Raw genomic sequence first — 19561 nt, 5'->3', positions numbered from 1 at the left:
AACTCGTAATTGTGAGAAAGTCAGAATTGCGAGAAATAAACTCGCAATTGCAAGAACAGAAGTCAGAATTGCGAGAAAAAGTTAGAATCGCGAGAAATAAAATTGCAATTGTGAGAAAAGAAGTCAGAATTGTGAGAAAAAGTCAGAATTGCAAGAAATAAACTCGCAATTGCAAGAAAAGAAGTCAGAATTGTGAGAAAAAAGTCAGAATTGCAAGAAATAAACTCGAAATTGCAAGACAAGTCAAAATTGCGAGAAACAAAAGTCAGAATTGCAAGATATAAACTCGTAATTGCGAGAAAAAGCCAGAATTGCAAGAAATAAACTCACAATTGCAAGAAAAGAAGTCAGAATTGTGAGAAATAAACTCGCAATTGCAAGACAAGTCTTTAAGAGTTTATATCTCGCAACTCTGACTTTATTTTTCGCAATTGCGAGTTTATATCCTGCACTTCTGAGTTTTTTCTCGCAATTCTGACTTTTCTTGCAATTGCGAGTTTATATCTCGCAATTCTGATGTTATTTTTTGCAATTGTAAGTTTACATATCACAATTGTGAGAAAAAAAGTCAGAACTGTGAGATAAAAAGTCACAATTATCTTTTTCATTTTTTTAATCCCTGGCAGAAACAAGCTTCCATACGTTAATATAGTTATTGTTCTTGGTGTTCAGTTAAAAAAAGTCTTGATGGATTTATTACAAACAAGCAGCTTACTGTTGGCATCAATTTACTGTTGGAGATTTGTCGCTCGCATTGTGCCACATTCAGAGTAGACAGAACCACTGTTTATAATAAGTTTTATTGTTTTTAGTCGTGCCGCTTACATCCGGTTGTAGACGAGGTGTTAGGGGTGTGTGTGAGCATTTTTCTTCTTTATTGCGTATTTAACGTGTGCACCGAAAAAAATAGATTTTTTGAGTAGGCACTGATCTGAGATTTTGTTAATTGCGTTGTTCATTGAAACAACAAAATTCGAAAAATGTGATGATGACAAATGGCGATTAAGATACTTGAGATGGACACTTCACAGACTGTGATGATGCATTGACATGTTTATTAACATTGTAGAAAAGTTTTTTTTAATTTTAATAAAAAAAAAATAAATACAAAATCTACATTTATAACACTTTATAATAGCCTCCTTCGTGTTTTATTACCCTAGCATTAAATTACAGAAAAATGGTTAATGCTGTGTTTCAGGAGTGACGACAATTTTTTTTTTTTCCTCTTTTGGAAAAGTCATAGAAACGCTATGGTGTACGCTATTGTAGTTTCTGTTCACCACTAGGCTATAGACCTTATTTACAGCAGCGGGAATAAAAGTGAGGCTGAGAGGGATAGACTAATGCTGCCTTCATGTGCTATCGAAAATTCGATAATTCCCACTTCTGAAGTTGTGATTACGAGCTCATCGCATTCAAGTTTTGAAGTGGGAGCGCGTTCATGTGCAATTCTTACCTAGGAAACTCGCATTTACGATCATTCCGAGAGCATGTGAAAGGCAGCAATAGGTCTACATCTCTTCAGTGAGTTGTGCTGGTACTTGATGTGTTTTTGGATTGTTCTGCTGACAAAACACTGCAAAAACATCTTTCAATGAGATTTCAGTAGACAAAAAACTCCAGACAACATGAGCTGTGGAAAATTATAAATGATCTAGAAGCTTTATACAGCTTTTTACAGTGGATGCCATTAAAAACACTGTAAGTTTATATATAAGCATGGCTACAATACAAGCCATCATTACAAAAACTTTTTTAAGCCAACCCAAACATTTATAGGACCATTATTTGATCCACTAGTTAGCATGCCAGTGCTGTGTATACCATAAAGCTTAGTCTCGGTCTGTTTAACATGTTTGAAAATTTTCTGAAACCAGATACGACTAATTGAGGATATGATGTTTGTTTGTCGTTGCCTCCAGAGACATTTGGATGTTTAAACATTTCCTTTCCATTACCTTGTTGACTCTCTGTAAGTGATGTATGTGGATTAAATATTGATACTCCCTGAGTGCATAGCAATTTATGGTTTTTATTTTTTAATTACATTTAAAGGACAGCATACGCCTACCTATATGTTCAAGTGAAATGGAAATGTTTTTATTTTTTATTATTATTCAAAAATTACAAAGCAAACCATAGTGCTCTAAGGCACAAAAACCCACAAACATTATGAAAGTGTCAATAGTGACTCAAAAAGGTTTTTCCTGCCTTCCAAGAAGGCCAACTACAGTTATTAATAAGGAAATGCAAATCTGGTTTTAAGACATTATTTTTGCCATATCGCCCACCCCTACTGTCGCATCCAGAAGATCCTGAATCATAATGAGTTTCGCAATGTCAAACAGGCTGAGATTAACTTGCCTTAAACATTTACCAATTGTATATATTTTACATATAGCCTATATAAGTCATTTTTATTAAAAATAAAAGTAATGTCTTTATATATATATCTATATATATATATATATATATATTTTAAGGGGTGGATGGGGTGGATTCTGGAATCCACTACCGCTTCAATATATATCTTTTGAGTGATTTATCAAGTTATTAATCAATATTTATCCTTCTAAATATTAAATTATTTGAATGACTTGAATGACTTCTTCAACGTATGTTAAAGCATTTATTTTACATTTTCATCTTCAAACACTAGAGAATAGTGATGAATATTGTCCGCTTCAATACATATATATTGTGTGTTTATATATATATATATATATATATATATATATAGTCAAACCAAAAATTATTCAGACATTTTTTATATTTTTGATATATTTTTACTAGTGGGTGCAGGACACTATAGTTCATTTATGTAAGCGAGGATAGCAAAATAAAGTAAACTGTGGCATATTATACCCAAAAATTCTTCATACAGTGGACTACCAGTAAAATTGATCAAAATTGGGAAACAAATATTATTCAGACACTTTGACCTGACCATGTTTTGCTTAAGTGTTATCTGACATAATTAAGATAAATTTTTTCTGACAGTTTTACTCTGAGATCTTGTCATATTTTATTACGACTTTTTTAAACTATAGTGAATAAACTGTATTAATGAATGAAATGTTCAAGGTGTCTAAATAAATTTTGGTTTGACTGTATGTATATATATACATTTACATATATACATATACACATAAGCTTTTATTTTATTTTTATTTTTTATCAGTCTTCTTCTTCTAAGATAGTCTTAGCCACATGCTGGATAGAAACAACTTCTACAGATGTATAAGAACAGAATCCCATTTTAAAGACCTCTTTCAAGAAAATGTGGATTAATTACTGTCTAATAAAATAATACCAATTTTGGAACAATGAATTTTCATTGTTTGGGTATATGACTAATCTTGCCAGCCCAAAACTCATACCAGCAAAGTACACATTTAAAGTCTGGCTTAGTGCGTCACTGTACTGTGTATTTTCTTTTCATGTTCCTTCAGAACACATCTTTGTTTAGTTTGAGATGATAAGAGCGATAAATATGTGTGACTAAAAGTTTTTTCCCCATCAAGGGGAAAAAACCCTCTTAGCCTCGCTTTTATTCCCATTGAAAATTAAAGATGTCGCTGCTGTAAATAAGGTCTATAGCCTAGTGATGAATGGAAACGTCTCGGTTACGACTGTAACCTTAGTTCCCTGAAGAGGGAAGGTGACGTTGCGTCAAGAATGACGCTGTGGGAATTCTCCGCGTGATGTCGTCATGAAGCACATGTGAAATTCGTCCAATGGTGTGACGAGACGTCAGAGGCGGGTGATGTCACGACCACGAAACTATAAAGCACGCTCAAACAGTGCAACACTAGCTTCAAAAGGTCTGAAGTAGTCGCTGACAGGCATGCTGGAAGTATGGCAGGGCGACGCAACGTCTTGTTCCCTCTTCAGGGAACTAAGGTTACAGTCATAACCGAGACGTTCCCTTTCAAGGGAACTCGCGTTGCGTCGAGAATAGCAAAATAAAGTAAACTGTGACATATTATACCCAAAAATCCTTCACACTGGACTACCAGTAAAATTGATAAAAATTGGGAAACAAATATTATTCAGACACTTTGACCTGACCATGTTTTGCTTAAGTGTTATCTGACATAATTAAGATTAATTTTTTCTGACAGTTTAACTCTTGTCTTGTCTTGATCTTGTCATATTTTATTACCACTTTTTTAAACTATAGTGAATAAACTGTATTAATGAATGAAATGTTCAAGGTGTCTGAATAAATTTTGGTTTGACTGTATGTATATATATACACATTTACATATATACATACACACATAATCTTTTTATTTTTATTTTTTTTATCAGTCTTCTAGTCTTAGCCACATGCTGGGTAGAAACAACTTCTACACATGTATAAGAACAGAATCCCATTTTAAAGACCTCTTTCAAGAAAATGTGGATTAATTACTGTCGAATAAAATAATACCAATTTTGGAACAATGAATTTTCATTGTTTGGGTATATGACTAATCTTGCCAGCCCAAAACTCATACCAGCAAAGTACACATTTAAAGTCTGGCTTAGTGCGTCACTGTACTGTGTATTTTCTTTTCATGGTTCCTTTAGAGCACATCCTTGTTTAGTTTGAGATGATAAGAGCGATAAATATGCGTGACTAAAAGTTTTTTTCCCCATCAAGCTTTCTATTATTCCTGTTTATTAATCTCAAACACTACCAGAACATTAAATGTTGATAGGACTGGAAGATAATATCATAATTGTGCACACGCCTGTGTCCCACCTTCTGATCAGATTACACTTCTTCAAAGACACTATAAAGAGCAAGTGCTGACACACAGCTCACATTAGCTCTTGAGGATGGATGTTGTCTCTATGATGACTGTAATGATGTTCCAGATATGGATACAAGCAAATTAGCTTAACTTTGTTCAAAACGTAAAGATACAGTATGCTATATTTGAGAAATACACATGGCATCATGGCACCACATTTTATGATTCTCCATTTCTGAATTCTCCACCTCCTAAATCACCTCTGGGACAAAGTGAGCCATCTTCAAGCAATATAAAGCCTCCAGAGATACTGATGGTATGGATTCAACATTCACACTTACTAGCTTGAGAAATATATTGTGAGATGTGGACGAAAATCTCTGGCGAGGAATTTTGAAATTTAAGTCTTGTTAAATTACGTAAATGTCAAGAAAGTGACTATATGTCTTTATGTAATCAATAGCGAACCAAAACCTCAAAGTTTTTATGTTAGTATATGTACTTTTAATAAATGTTACCTGAAAAGAATGCAATATTTCATTCATTAAGGAATAATATACAGTTTAAACGGGTTCATTTTGAAATAATGTAGGCTACGTACCTTAACTTTTTACACGGTTACTTGGCCATGAAAATTTAACTTAATTTACATAATTTAAATTTCATTACATACCGTACATAGCAACGAATGCTTTTCCACTCGACGATGTTAATGGAGATTACAGACAAAAGCCCAAATCTGAGGCAAATCGGACGATGGTTATGTGATAAGAAACACATTCAAGTAGCGCCGGACGTCGGTTAACGGTCATTATTATTCAAAACTATTTAATCACTTAATCAAAATCTGGTATTCTATGATATGCTAAATTAAGAACGTGTGGATAATTGTTTCAAGATCACTGATGTCAACAGAAATGTGCAAAAAATAACTTGAGGGAAATTTGTCCCTTTCAGTAGGTTGACAACAGTGACCTCTTATGGTAAGATGTAGACAATGCACTTTTTCCCTGGCCAGGTACTGAAGGCTTTATGTATACTGTGGGATTCAAAATCTAAATTAAACATGGCTATAGAACATTTTTAAGAGTTTTTTTTTCACATGAAACCATGTACTGGAGATTACATTTAAGTAGGGCTATAGGTTACAATGATAAATAGCATAAAATGATAAATTAAGATACAGATAAAAAGAAAAGGAAATCCTTCTTTAAATTACTTGTACTCCGATGCTTTATACTATCAATGTAAGCTGGCAATTTAAAAATAAATAAATAAAAATCCACAAGACTGTAAATGATGCTCTTTATAATGCTTTATTGTGATTTTGATTCATTTCATTGGAAGGAAAAAACATATCATGCATTACCAAAAAGAATAGTCTAGATTTTTTTTTCTTGGATTATGCTTAGAAATAACTACACCCTTCGATCAAACCAAAGAAAACATGAGGTGCAATATTAATTTTAGCCATTAATGCACTACAACAATCAGCTTAAATCATTGTTATTGTCATTTTCGGTTATATATTTTAAAATAGTTGCTTTCTTGTGACAGATCAGCAGGTCAAATGGGATCTTTTTTATCCACAGGTGGTCTACACAGTAAAACAATGTTTGTAATTTTAGTAAAAGACTGAAAGCAATGGCAAGAACCTGTTAATTGATTATCTAATGGGCCATTTAATGTAATTTTACAGTAAAATACTGTTATAGATCTTATCATTTACAGTGAAAAACTGTAAACAATTCCCTGAGACTAAATAAAATAATTGACATTGATTTTTTCTTGTTAGGTTTTGTTATTATGTACCTTTTATGTTATATCTTATGTTGTTTAATGTTTCTTGCATTATTTTCGTGTCACACGTGTTGGTGTTTTGTATTTGTGTGCACCTTCTAGAATCTAGATATTAGTATTTACCTCAGCTTGTGGAAAAGTGACTTGTGATTAACTCTAATTCATCATTTGCCTTTTACCAACTGTATTATTACAGTGGTTATGAGTATATTATATAGATTTTATTACTTTAGATGGAATATTAACATTATATCATGAAATGTGCAGATTTTTACCCTAAGTGCAGTCCCCTAAACTTGAAATTCTTTACAATATTTTTTATGGTTCTTTTATCACAGGAAGTGTTACAAGATTTATTTCTGTAAATTGTCCATGTTCATTTTTTCCAGTGTCTTCACACATGGTAGGAGTGCATTTGCAGGTCTCTATGTACGTGTAGTGATGAAGGATCTCGCTGCCATTGGCACACTTCAGCATCACATCTTTACGGATGATACTCTCCTCCCGGCAGCAAGAACAGCTGTGCATCATGATGTCATTTTCCATTGAATACCTGTGCAGATTTCCAAGAAAACACTGGTCAGATGACTGTAGCACAGCTAAATGTGAGTTTATCCTTATATACAGTATCCACACAAAAATTTAGATGCTTTAGCAAACTTTAAAAAAGTATGAATTTCGTCAGATACTTGACAAAATATCAAGCAAAATGGCTAACAAATGATAACAAATGAGTTAAAGTCACTTTTCTGAGCCATTTTTGGAGACCTTTCAGAAACTGGTTTCAATGTGATTTGTTTTTGTTGATTTTGTTGTTGTTGTTTTGGCAACTATTATATTATAATACGATTTATAAAACAGTTAGTTCCTGTCCTTGATTCTGATTGGTCAACAGCTGTGTTTTATTCACGATAAAACACGGCTATGACCGCTTCACCCGACGGTTCTGTGTATCACTACACAACATCCTTAGCAACCACTCTTAGCAACATAAACTGTTTCAATTGATATTGTTCATTGAAGCTTACTGTATTATGTAGAAGAGTATTGTGAGAAAGAGATCGGGTGAGCGAGTTTATTACCTGGATTCAAATTTAGCATTTTCCTTCAGGTCAGTCCTATGTTCATAATAAAAAATCTGTTTAAATGTCCGATGTATTATCCTGTCCTTTTAACAGTAAAGGGGTTTTCCCATGACTGACAGCGCTAGTCAAAGCATTTATCAGTTGCGTCTTGTTCCATGTTCACAACAATTCAGTCTTTTCAATGTAAAAGTCTTCGCTACTGACTGACACACTCATAAAGACAGTCTTTGCCGCCATCTAATGGTGTAGTAATGTAACTTCTGTTGCTGTTCATGGTCAAGGACTATTTTTTCTGGCGGAAGGAAGGCTTTTGTGAAAGTTTTTCTCCTTAATTAAACTAAACCACACAAATCAAAAATAGTTTTAGACTGTATTTACACACGTCCTAAATTTTGGTAACCCGGCTGCAAACCTCATATAAAATGAATGGCAAATAAATTAGTTTTACTCTGTAACACTAAGACTTTTTTGGTTCTTCTGAGAATTTGATAGGAAAAACATGTGTGATCAACAGGTGTGTAATGCTCTCACATTGATCCATCGTCACAGTGGCCAGCGCAGGAAGTAACTTCTACATCCTCAATGGAAGTGCATTCATTGACATGCAGACGGGTGACGTTCTTCGCACGAACACAGTTGCTGAGTTCACCTGAGAGATGATAGAGTCAGACATGCATTTTATGCTGTGCCTAGTATGTTATTTTTAATGTAACATCTATTAAATGTTCTGCATAAATACAATAGGGTGGATAAAACAATTTGAACATTTTTGTCAAAATGTTTTGTACAAGGAAACAATATCTTACAGATCTCGCAGCATCCGTCTTTGTCATATTGCACTGTTTCCTATAAGGACATAAATATAGAAAGGAAACATTGCTTAGAAATTTTGTAAAGTATGGTCAAATCTCAAAAACTAGTTTGGATGGATCCCAACGATCTCAATGAGGACTATTTGAAGGTATTTCTTTGGCTGTGATAATTTTTTTTGACATCACTGACCTCAAAAAATTAAGAAAAAATGTGTCAAAAGCAGAACTTGGGTGTAATATGCACTCCTTGAGTTACAGATATTCTACTTACAGGCTTACAGTCATCTCGGTTAAAGGGAGGGCATTGTTTATAGCTCTCTTTTGTCATGAACATGCCATTCCTTTTCTGACAGGTTGTATTCATACATTTGAAATTGTACTCCTTTCCGTCCTAAACAAAAAGAGAGACAGGTGCATGAAGAACAGAGCAGAGCAGAGCAGAGTCTGTCAAACTCAAAGAATGAAGAAGTTTGAAAATGTTCTTAAATGTACATTGAGAACATGTCTGGTGTTGTCTGGGGCATCATAAATACAGGCCGCTTGTGTACATGATCCACAGCACTCTCCTTCTTCTTTCACATATTCAAACCCCTTGGAGAAAAAAAAAGAGTTTATACAGTAGTAGTTTTAATAATACACTTGCACCTTTTACTGCATTTTCAATTTTTAAGCAATACTTAAAAGAAAAGAATATGTTAAAAAAAATAAGCACTGGATGTGAGCACACAATGATGTATTAGGGTCATGCAAACTTCCTCAATCGATGGAAAAATGTGCAAAAATTTTTAATTAAGCCAAAAAAAAATAATAAAAAAAATACATTCAGAAGCTAGAGATTCTACTCACAGGCCCACAGTCGAGTGAACTCAAGTAAGGACATTTTGTTTTGGTCTTCTCGGTCACAAATAAGCCATTAAATTCATGACAGGTAATAGTTTCACATGTGTAACTCTGGACTTCTCCATCCTAACAAAAGACAGACAGAATCCATTAAGATAGAAGAACTGAGCAGATTAATTGTCTGCTGAGCTAAACAAATGAAGTTTAAGAATGTTTTCAAATGTACCTTGAGAGTTTGTCTGGTGTTGTTTGGTGCATCATAAATACAGGCCACTTGTATGCATGATCCACAGCACTCTCCTTCTTTTTTCACATATTCAAACCCCTTGGAGTGAAAAACAAACAAGTTTATACACTGCGATTTGCAATTTAACGTCTCAAAGGCCTTTAGATTAGACTGACCAAATATGATGTTTATCTGATAAAATGTCTACGAGTAGTTCGTTAAAGAACAACGTCTGGAAATGGCAAAAACTGCAAAAATTTTGCAGAGAAAATTCAAAATATCTCACTTCCTGTTGGGTTTTCAGATTTTGCTTCCAGGGACTTTTTGTAGGTATTGGGCTGTTACATGTGTCTACCGAATTTCATACCTGTACGTGAAACGTAGCGCGAAGGGTGCTTAATTGAAAATTTGTAGGTGGCGCTATCGAGCCATTTTGCCACACCTAATTCTGAAACCCATATTAGACGTAAATTTTCACCACTTCTGATGCTTGTACAAAGTTTCATGAGTTTTCAAGCATGTTTAAGCCCTCAAAAATGTGATTCATTGAGGAGAACAAGAAGAATTGACAGAGCAAATACAATAGGGTTCTCACACCATCGGTGCTTGGGCCCTAACAAGTGTTTGTTGTGGAGTTGAAGCTAGAGATTCTACTCACAGGCCCACAGGTAAGTGTACTCAAGTAAGGACATTCTGTTTTGGTCTTCTCACTGATGAATGAACCATTCATTTGACGGCAGGTAACGGTTTCACATGTGTAACTCTTGACTTCTCCAACCTAACAAAAGACAGACAGACTCCATGAGGATTGAAGAACAGAGCAGACTGTTTTTCTAATGAAGTGAAATGATGAAGAAAAGTTTGGGAATGTTTTCAAATGTACCTTGAGAGTCTGTGTGTTGTTGTCTGGTGCATCATAAACACAGGCCATTTGTCTACATTCTCCACAGCACTCTCCTTCTTTTTTCACATATTCAAACCCCTTGGAGTGAAAGACAAGTTGATCATTTTATTAATCAGGTGGAAGATGGATGAACTGGTCACGTGCTACATTGCAACTGATCAACAATGACGCAAAGTCATTATCTAAAAACATTGGTGCTGTTAAAACTTCCTTAATGAATGTGTACAATAAGTTAAGAAACAGTGTAATATCTCAAAAAGCAACAGCTACTGAAAATACAAACTGAACAAGTGTGTGACGTATTTAAAGGGTTAGTTCACCCCAAAAATGAAAATTCTGTCATTTATTACTCACCCTCATGTTGTTCCACATCCGTAAGACCTTCGTTCTTCTTCAGAACACAAATTAAGATATTTTTGATGAATTCTGAGAGGTTTCTGTCCCTCCATAGAGATCCAATGCAACTACCACTCCAAGATCCAGACATCATTAAAGTACTCCATGTGACTCCAGTGGCTTAAACTTAATTTCATGAAGCAACTTGAGTGCTTTGTTTGCACAAAAACACGCGTTCACGAGAGCTTGTTCAGACTCGCTCTTCACCTCAACATACATGCACGAGTGTTCACGAGAGCATCACAACGCATGCGTTTTGTGTTCACACGAGAGCTGGCATTGTTGCATGAACACGCTTTGGATATTATTTTGTAAATAAATTGGTAAGTTATGTTTTTTTGCACAAACAAAGCACTCACGTTGCTTCATAAAATTAAGTTTAAGCCACTGGAGTCAGATGGAGTACTTTAATGATGTCTTTTTCCTACCTTTCTGGACGTTGGAGTGATAGTTGTGTTGGATCTCTAATGGAGAGACAATAACCTCTCAGACTTCACAAAAACATCTTTGTGAATTTGTGTTCCAAAGATGAACGAAGGTCTTATGGATGTGGAACAACACAAGGGTGAGTAATAAATGACAGAATTTTCATTTTTGGGTGAACTAACCCTTTAAAGCTAGAAAAACTACTCACAGGCCCACAGTCTTGTGAACTCAAGTAAGGACATTTTGTGCTGGTTTTCTCAGTCACAAACGAGTCGTTAATTTGACGGCAGGTAACAGTTTCGCATTTGTACTTGACCTCCTCACGATCCTACAAAAAGACAGACACATGAGGAATAATTCAGAGCAGATTCTTTGTCTGATGAACTGAAAGAATGTAGAAAAGTTTGAGAATGTTTTACCGTGAGAATATGTCTGGTGTTGTCTGGTGCATCATAAATACAGGCCACTTGAGTACATGTTTCACAGCACTCACTCTCTTTTTTCATATATTCGAACCCCTTGAAATGAAAAACAAGTTTATACAGTAGTTTTAATAATCCAGTGGCATATTTATTGTACAACACATTATTAACAACTTTTTAAGCTCTAATTTTGAAAGAGTTAAAGGTGCCATGTATAAATTTTAGCTGCATCTGGCAACCCTCGCACCCCTCCCTTTCGGAGAAGCTACAGTGGCCGTCTGGCCGATACAAGACAAAGATATCGTCGTCTGAGACAGCAGAGAGTAGCCTGTGTGAAGCAATGAGGTTTCTTCTTACTTCTAACAAAGAACAGTCTCTGTTTCTAATAAACCAGACGACGACTACTACTACTACTTTGTGCGTATTCAACGTAGTGACGATGCAAGCTGCCTCTAAAAACACCAACGAAGAAGAACAACAACAACATAGTGATGAAATGTGTCCGTTTAGAGCTGCTGTAGAAACATGCTGGAGCATACTTGACATGGAGGGGGTGTATGAGATAGAAATGGCTCATTCTAAGCTAATAAAAACATAACGGTTCATTATATAAGGTCTTTATGCACCACTGAAAACATAGTTATGTATATTATATTGCATTTATGTCAATAGATCCTCCCCAAATTTGACACATTGCACCTTTAAGGAAAAAATATATTCATACAGTAGTACTGTGTATGTAAGCCTTAGGCAAATTAAATGGCCTAAATCCATTGAATGCACATTCAAGGAATGTTCTTAATCTAACTGAAGTATCAAATGTGACTTGCACAGTACTATACAGTATATACAGTCAAACCAATATTTATTCAGACACCTTGAACATTTAATTAATTATTACAGTTTATTCACTATAGTTTACAAAATTGTAATAAAATATGACAAGATCTCAGAGTTAAACTGTGTCAGAAAAAATGAATCTTAATTATGTCAGATAACACTTAAGCAAAACATGGTCAGGTCAAAGTGTCTGAATAATTTTTGGTTCCAAATTTTTATCAATTTGACTGGTAGTCCACTGTATGAAGAATCAGCCAAAAAAAAAACAAGAAAAAAACATTCACAAACAGGTTTGGTGTGGAGTTGAAACTAGAAATTCTACTTACAGGCCCACAGTTATGTGAACTCAAGTAAGGACATTCTCTTATGGTCTTCTCAGTCACAAACAAGCCATTAAATTCACGACAGGTAACATTTTCGCATTTGTAACTGTGAGCTTCTCCATCCTATCAAAAGACAAACAGATTGCATGAAGACTGATGAACAGAGCAGATTCTTGCAGATGAAAAGATGTTTCAAATGTACCTTGAGAGTCTGTCTGGTGTTGTTTGGTGCATCATAAATACAGGCCACTTGTGTACATGTTCCACAGCACTCTCCTTCTTTTTTCACATATTCAAACCCCTTAGAGTGAACAGCAAGTATTCATTAATTCATTAATCATACAGGAGCTAGATGAACATGTCATATTAATGTAACTAATCAACAATGAAGCAATGTCACTATCTGAAACATAATGCTGCCGTACAAACTCCTCAATGATTGAAGAAACGTGCACAATCAGATAAGACCATGTGTAGTATATGAAAAGTGTATGTGTGGAGTTGTACTTACAGGCTCACATTCATGTGAACTCAAATAAGGACATGTTGTGATGGTTTTCTTAGTCACAAACAAGCCATTAATTTGATGGCAGGTAACAGTTTCACATATGTTCTTGTACTCCTCTCCATCCTACAAAAAGACAGACAAACAACATGAAGATTGAGGAACAGAGCAAGTTCTTTGTCTGCTGAACATCTTGATTACGTATGTAACGTTACGTCAGAATTGAACTGACGAATTGGGATCCCAATTTGTCGTTTGTGACTGACTGGGAACTGAAAAGATGTTATCAAATGTACCTTGAGATTATGTGTGGTGTTGTCTGGTGCAACATAAATACAGGACCCTTTTGTGCATGATCCATCTTTGCACATGCTGACAGAACAATCTAATTTATGGAACAGAGTGAGAGGAGACTTTTAAAAAAATTACACTTCAATCCTTAACCAAACCTCATAAAAAAAAAAAAAAAGAAACACACCAATCTCTCTGCAAACTTGTTTGCTGCAACATGGGTCAGCGGGATCGGTCACATTGAACAGCATGAAGCCGGGCTCAGTGCAGTTCTCAAGAGTCACATCAGGACACTTCTTGGGTTTACAGATCACTGATTGGCTGGCCTTATCACAGACACAGTCCTCACAGTTGTACTTAAAATGCTCATCAATCTGCAACAAAAACAAACAAACAAAATAAGTATAACTGGGATACTTCTTCAACACATAGTACAACACAATTGATTTTTGATGAACAGTTTGAAACCTTGCTGTACCTCACGTGGAGTCCCAGAGGAGTCCACACATCCTACAAGGTAAGACCAAATCAGAAACATTCTCAAAAATGGATATGGCATACATGTTGACATGAGGTACAAGTTTACTGTACATCTTTATTTTTCTTTCTCGGGGCCTTGATAGACACCACAGTTGGAGTCAAAACCCTCAAGTCCCAGACCAAAACAGAAGACTAGAGTTCTTGAGGCCCAGATCCAAACCAAGATCTGCTAGCCCAAGTAACATACTGTCAATTCTATTTCAGATACATTTCAGATACTCAACAATCATGGATATGACTGTTATTTACAATGTTTCCAACTATGAAAGAAATGAAGACTGGCAAAGATATCATACCGGTCTGGGTAATTATTATCTTTTGTATGCCGGAAATAGACTGTGTGCGCATGTAAGACCATATTGTAAGATGCAGACCAATCTGTCTATCTAGTATTAAGACCAAGGGCCTAAACAGTGAAAATTAGCATGAGACCGCAATCCCATAAAAGGGCAATCTCTTGACAATCTCTTGACAATGTGCAAATAAAAGAACACGGACACAGCCTGTTCATTTCCATAATGATCAACACAATCTACCAAGATCAGCACAAATTAGAAATAATAACATAGTAATAATAAATTAAAAATAATAATAAAGGAAAAATAATGTAGCTTGGTAATCATTATGTTTGGATAGTGTCTTCCGCTGGCATTCCAAGTAAATTAACACGAGTGGAGAAAATTCTCTTCCTTCTACCACTCACTCTTTCTGTTCTCTGCGGCAACTATCACAGTCATGTCAACTGCAAAATGGTTTAAGAAATGCTTTTTTGGTCGTTAAATAAGGCCCCAAATACCAGTAAATCGACTGGCGCAAACCTTAGTAAATCGACTTTAACTCTGATAGATACACAAACTATAAAGGCTTCTCACCACATTTTGACACACATAATCCTGACTCCATGCTGAAGAGTGTTTTGTTCTCAGGGCAGAAGCAGCCTTCTGTGGACACTGAAATTGAGCTCTGCGTAGGTCTGAAATGCAAATTTTATTTAAACTTTTCAGTTTATTACACACATTACATTTACATCACAGTAACATTAACACTGCATCCTAGGCAATTTCTATACTGTAAACCAAAGTGCCTAATTTACTTTTTTTGCTAATTTTTTTTTAGGTTGACATCACATGACCTATTAAATGTGTCAGTGTTTTTAAGCACTGATCTAAGCAGGTGTTATATAAATTTGCTTGCTCAGACATAAAAACAGCGACAAAGAAAAGTAGTTGTTAAGTTTTGGTATTGTGGATGTTTGGATGTTTAGATATTTGTATTGGAAAATCATTTATTTGTAATGTATGCAATATTTAATGCAATGACTTTATTTACTTAAGAATTTCTGCTCTGATTTAAGACCTTTTTAAGGCCTTAATTTGTATAAGGGTGAATCAAGATACTTTAAGACCTTTTAAGACCTTTTCAAAAAAAAGAAAAAGAAAAAAAAGTTAGGGAATCAGATTTAGGTCAAATTCAACTGTTGTGTGACTCTAGCCCTTTAAAAAACACTGGCACTTCTTTAAAAAAAATGATATAAATAAATGGCTGCTCATATGGTATTCTCAATTTAAATGAGTAGAATTAAATGAATAGACTGAAAACTAATTAAAAATGGATAGACATTGCACTACTGAATTATTTCAAAATAAAAGTAAAAAAGTACATACCCGCCTCTACAAGTTGGTGGTTCGGCTGGACCACAGGGCAAGAATATTTTATCTTCTGGACATGTAGTGTCTGAGGAAGAAAAGTTAAAACAATCTCTTAATTCAAATCTTTACAGGTCCTACAGAAAATAGGTCCATTATTATTCTTTTATACAATGAATAAATCCTTTTTTATATAAAAAAGGATTTTTATACAGAATAAAATAATTTAATTTATTTTATTAATGAACTTACTGCAAAGGCTAGTGTAGTTTCTCCAGTGAATGCAAATCCCAGCCTGAGAGCAAGCCCTCGCGTAGCTCTGCAGACTGGCACACACCACTGAGGGGTCGCTTACATGAAAACTATCATACTGACAGGCTGAAAAGAAACTTTCAGCAGACACATGGGAATGGCATGCTTCGAACACCCTGAGGAAGTTCAAAATGAAAACAGATGATTGGAAGGGCAAATACACTTTTGAGGCAAAGCATAATTTATTGCATAATCTTTACACAACATAGAATGAACTCACTTGCTCTTGAGATGGTTGCAGTCATTATGGTATGGTGTTATTGTCATGGGTGTGGATATATTCCAGACTGGAGGTCTTGGACTTAGTTTAGTGCAGTTTTTGCCATCCAAACCACTGGCTGTCCAGTGATCGGCCATCACTGCACAGTCATTAACCAAGATCCCTCCAGGCAGCATGCAGTCATCAGTCTGGTTGTTGTTGCATGTTCCTTGTTGCAGTGATTTGGAATAATTAAGCGTAATAATACACAAAAACAAACCCCTTCATACAACAACAGCTTTCCTACTTAATTTTAAATCTGTTATGCGCCACACCTTTTTTTTATTGCTAAAAGTCACCTGATATGACTTCTAATGTTTTAAACTTTTTAATGTGCTGACTTACCACAGTGTCCTTGTGTGTTTTTTCCAAAATGCTGGAATGGCAGGTTAATGCTAAAGTCGGTGTTTCCAAATGTTACAACGACTTGTAGCTCTGGAACCTCCAAGATCAAGTTCAGGCTTGATTTGATAACCCTCACACCATTTTGAGTATATGGCAGTGTTAGATTAACATTGTCCTTCAGTGCCTTATAGAATAACAGGCAATCAAAAAGAAAACCTGTTAATTTACAATACAGTGCAGATCTAACACATACTCAAAATCTTTTTACAATCCTACTGTAGGTCTCACCTGTAGAGCTGCACCATTCATGAACCTGTGATTCCCAAGTGTTATGACTTGATTGTTGTAAGAAACAATAATGGATCTGGGACAGGATACAGGCTCATGGATATCACAGTATACATTGTCAATGTAGATCTTCAAATTGTATTTAGGGCTAATTTCCTCCATTAATATATAAGTGCAGTTTCCTTGGTAAGTGTAGGAGAGTCCATCAAATGTGATGTAATGTGAGCCACCCCAACCCTGACAAAAGCCTACAAGAGGGTGAGTGTGAACAATAAAAATGTTATAGACGAAGCACTGCAGTTAGTTAGTCTTCCTTTTATTATTTGTACAAATTATTCCAATAGTCCTCTGACCCATCCCATTCTAGCGCTACCATCTGCACAATATAACTTTGATATTGCTTATAAATTTTTAAATTATTTTTGTCCAACTGTTAACATACTGGTTAGTTAGAATGACTTCAAATATGGTAAATAACCTCATATCTTAAAAAGTTCTCCAACCAAAAATGAACATTCAGCATTTACTCACCCTCATATGTATATGACTTACTTTCTTCAGAGGAACAGATTTTTAGATAATAAAAAAAAAAAAATCCGTCTCTGTGAGTCCATAATACAAATGGATTAGACCCCTTAAGGTTAAAGATTTAAAAGCTGTCATACATGCGTTAGCTTGACATAAATGTCAGCACATTGTGAAGCAGACTCACAGAGATGGAATATTTTTCATGATGACAACATCAAAGTTAGAGCTCGAAGAACATGAGATCGACAGTTTACTTACAATCACAGGTGTATTGCCGGCAGCAGTGGAGCTCATCATAGACCAGCACTGCTGGCTGGTTATTTGCACATGTGATGCTCTTCGGAGGAGGACATTGATGTTGGATAATCTCAATGATGTCTCCCTTTATGCACTTTGCCATCATACAGTCACATATGTGGAAGATCTCGTCAGTCTGGAAACATTGCAAAAAGTACTAAATTAGAGAGACTGATGCAAGGTAAATTGAATGATATTCATTTTTTCATGAAGAACAAAAAATAATAAATTCTTGCAAAAAAAAACATACAATTTTTACTTTGAAATAAAAAATTAATATGCAATTACACAACTCTTGTGTAATCGAAAACTAAATGTATATATATGTAAAATGTATATTTTACAGTTTTATTCCATTTAGGACAGTCGGGTGGTGGTGGTGTTGGACATGGCTCTGTACTGTTCTGAATAGCACAGGTTATGGAGCAGATCATGGTCAGACAAATCCCTGAGCCATTGTCCTTCTTATCCAATATTGACTCTCCTATTAAAAAGAAAGTAAATCAAAGCACACGTATAACAGAATTGCTGGAGTATTTCAGGAAATTCGAGAAAACATCAATGATTTAAAAATTAAATGTATAGTTACTAACCAGGATTATATTGTATTCCTTGAAACACACAAGAACACAGCGTAGTAGTTGTTGTATTGACAACTTGCACTCCTGTAGGTGTTATAGTGGTATTTGTGGTATTTTGAGTGAAAATAATTAGAGTAGTGGAGGTGGTTGTCGATGTTGAAGGAGGTGTGGTTCTAGGAGTTCTACTAATTGTAGATGGTACTTCTGTTGAAACAGATGGCCGAGGTGTAATCGGAGTAGTGGAGGTGGTTGTAGATGTTGAAGGAGGTGGTGTGCCAGGAGTTGTACTAGTTGTAGATGGCACTTCTGTTGAAACAGTTGGCGGAGGTGTAATCGGAGTAGTGGAGGTGGTTGTCAATGTTGAAGTAGGTGGTGTGCCAGGAGTTGTACTAGTTGTAGATGGCACTTCTGTTGAAACAGTTGGCGGAGGTGTAATTGGAGTAGTGGAGGTGGTTGTCAGTGTTGAAGTAGGTGGTGTGCCAGGAGTTGTACTAGTTGTAGATGGCACTTCTGTTGAAACAGTTGGCGGAGGTGTAATTGGAGTAGTGGAGGTGGTTGTCGATGTTGAAGTAGGTGGTGTGCCAGGAGTTGTACTAGTTGTAGATGGCACTTCTGTTGAAACAGATGGCGGAGGTGTAATTGGAGTAGTGGAGGTGGTTGTCAATGTTGAAGTAGGTGGTGTGCCAGGAGTTGTACTAGTTGTAGATGGCACTTCTGTTGAAACAGTTGGCGGAGGTGTAATTGGAGTAGTGGAGGTGGTTGTCGATGTTGAAGTAGGTGGTGTGCCAGGAGTTGTACTAGTTGTAGATGGCACTTCTGTTGAAACAGTTGGCGGAGGTGTAATTGGAGTAGTGGAGGTGGTTGTAGATGTTGAAGTAGGTGGTGTGCCAGGAGTTGTACTAGTTGTAGATGGCACTTCTGTTGAAACAGATGGCGGAGGTGTAATTGGAGTAGTGGAGGTGGTTGTCGATGTTGAAGTAGGTGGTGTGCCAGGAGTTGTACTAGTTGTAGATGGCACTTCTGTTGAAACAGATGGCGGAGGTGTAATTGGAGTAGTGGAGGTGGTTGTCAATGTTGAAGTAGGTGGTGTGCCAGGAGTTGTACTAGTTGTAGATGGCACTTCTGTTGAAACAGTTGGCGGAGGTGTAAT

The 19561-nt window shown here is 35.7% G+C and overlaps 1 protein-coding gene and 1 long non-coding RNA gene across 6 annotated transcripts; one reads left to right on the top strand and one right to left on the bottom strand.

The window, feature by feature from the left end:
- Positions 1-4838: 4838 nt before the first annotated feature.
- On the top strand, positions 4839-8293 carry LOC127507551 (uncharacterized). The gene is made up of 3 exons (XR_007928374.1): positions 4839-5061; positions 6935-7150; positions 8145-8293. It is a non-coding gene; the product is annotated as an uncharacterized LOC127507551 (long non-coding RNA).
- LOC127507542 (intestinal mucin-like protein) lies at positions 6043-18565 on the bottom strand. 5 transcript variants are annotated; one of them, XM_051884739.1, is made up of 26 exons: positions 18424-18565; positions 18175-18314; positions 17792-17966; positions 17006-17253; positions 16718-16901; positions 16334-16541; positions 16054-16229; positions 15820-15889; positions 15028-15128; positions 14094-14125; positions 13803-13989; positions 13621-13709; positions 13331-13450; positions 13022-13120; positions 12823-12942; positions 11654-11752; positions 11443-11562; positions 10392-10490; positions 10167-10286; positions 9509-9607; positions 9289-9408; positions 8935-9033; positions 8714-8833; positions 8437-8476; positions 8162-8279; positions 6043-7098 (listed from the first exon to the last, which is right to left on the bottom strand). In XM_051884739.1, the coding sequence occupies exons 2-26, from the start codon at positions 18262-18264 to the stop codon at positions 6864-6866; spliced, it is 3168 nt and encodes a 1055-aa protein (XP_051740699.1). In that variant the 5' UTR covers positions 18265-18314; positions 18424-18565; the 3' UTR covers positions 6043-6863. The 5 variants fall into 5 exon arrangements, with proteins under 5 accessions (XP_051740699.1, XP_051740700.1, XP_051740703.1 ...); XM_051884740.1 differs by lacking the exons at positions 10167-10286; positions 10392-10490; XM_051884743.1 differs by lacking the exons at positions 9289-9408; positions 9509-9607; positions 10167-10286; positions 10392-10490.
- Positions 18566-19561: the final 996 nt, after the last annotated feature.

The sequence above is a fragment of the Ctenopharyngodon idella genome, chromosome 24, assembly GCF_019924925.1.
Source record: "Ctenopharyngodon idella isolate HZGC_01 chromosome 24, HZGC01, whole genome shotgun sequence".
NCBI classification, from domain to species: Eukaryota; Metazoa; Chordata; class Actinopteri; order Cypriniformes; family Xenocyprididae; genus Ctenopharyngodon; species Ctenopharyngodon idella.
This window is presented reverse-complemented; position numbering and strand designations above follow the sequence as displayed.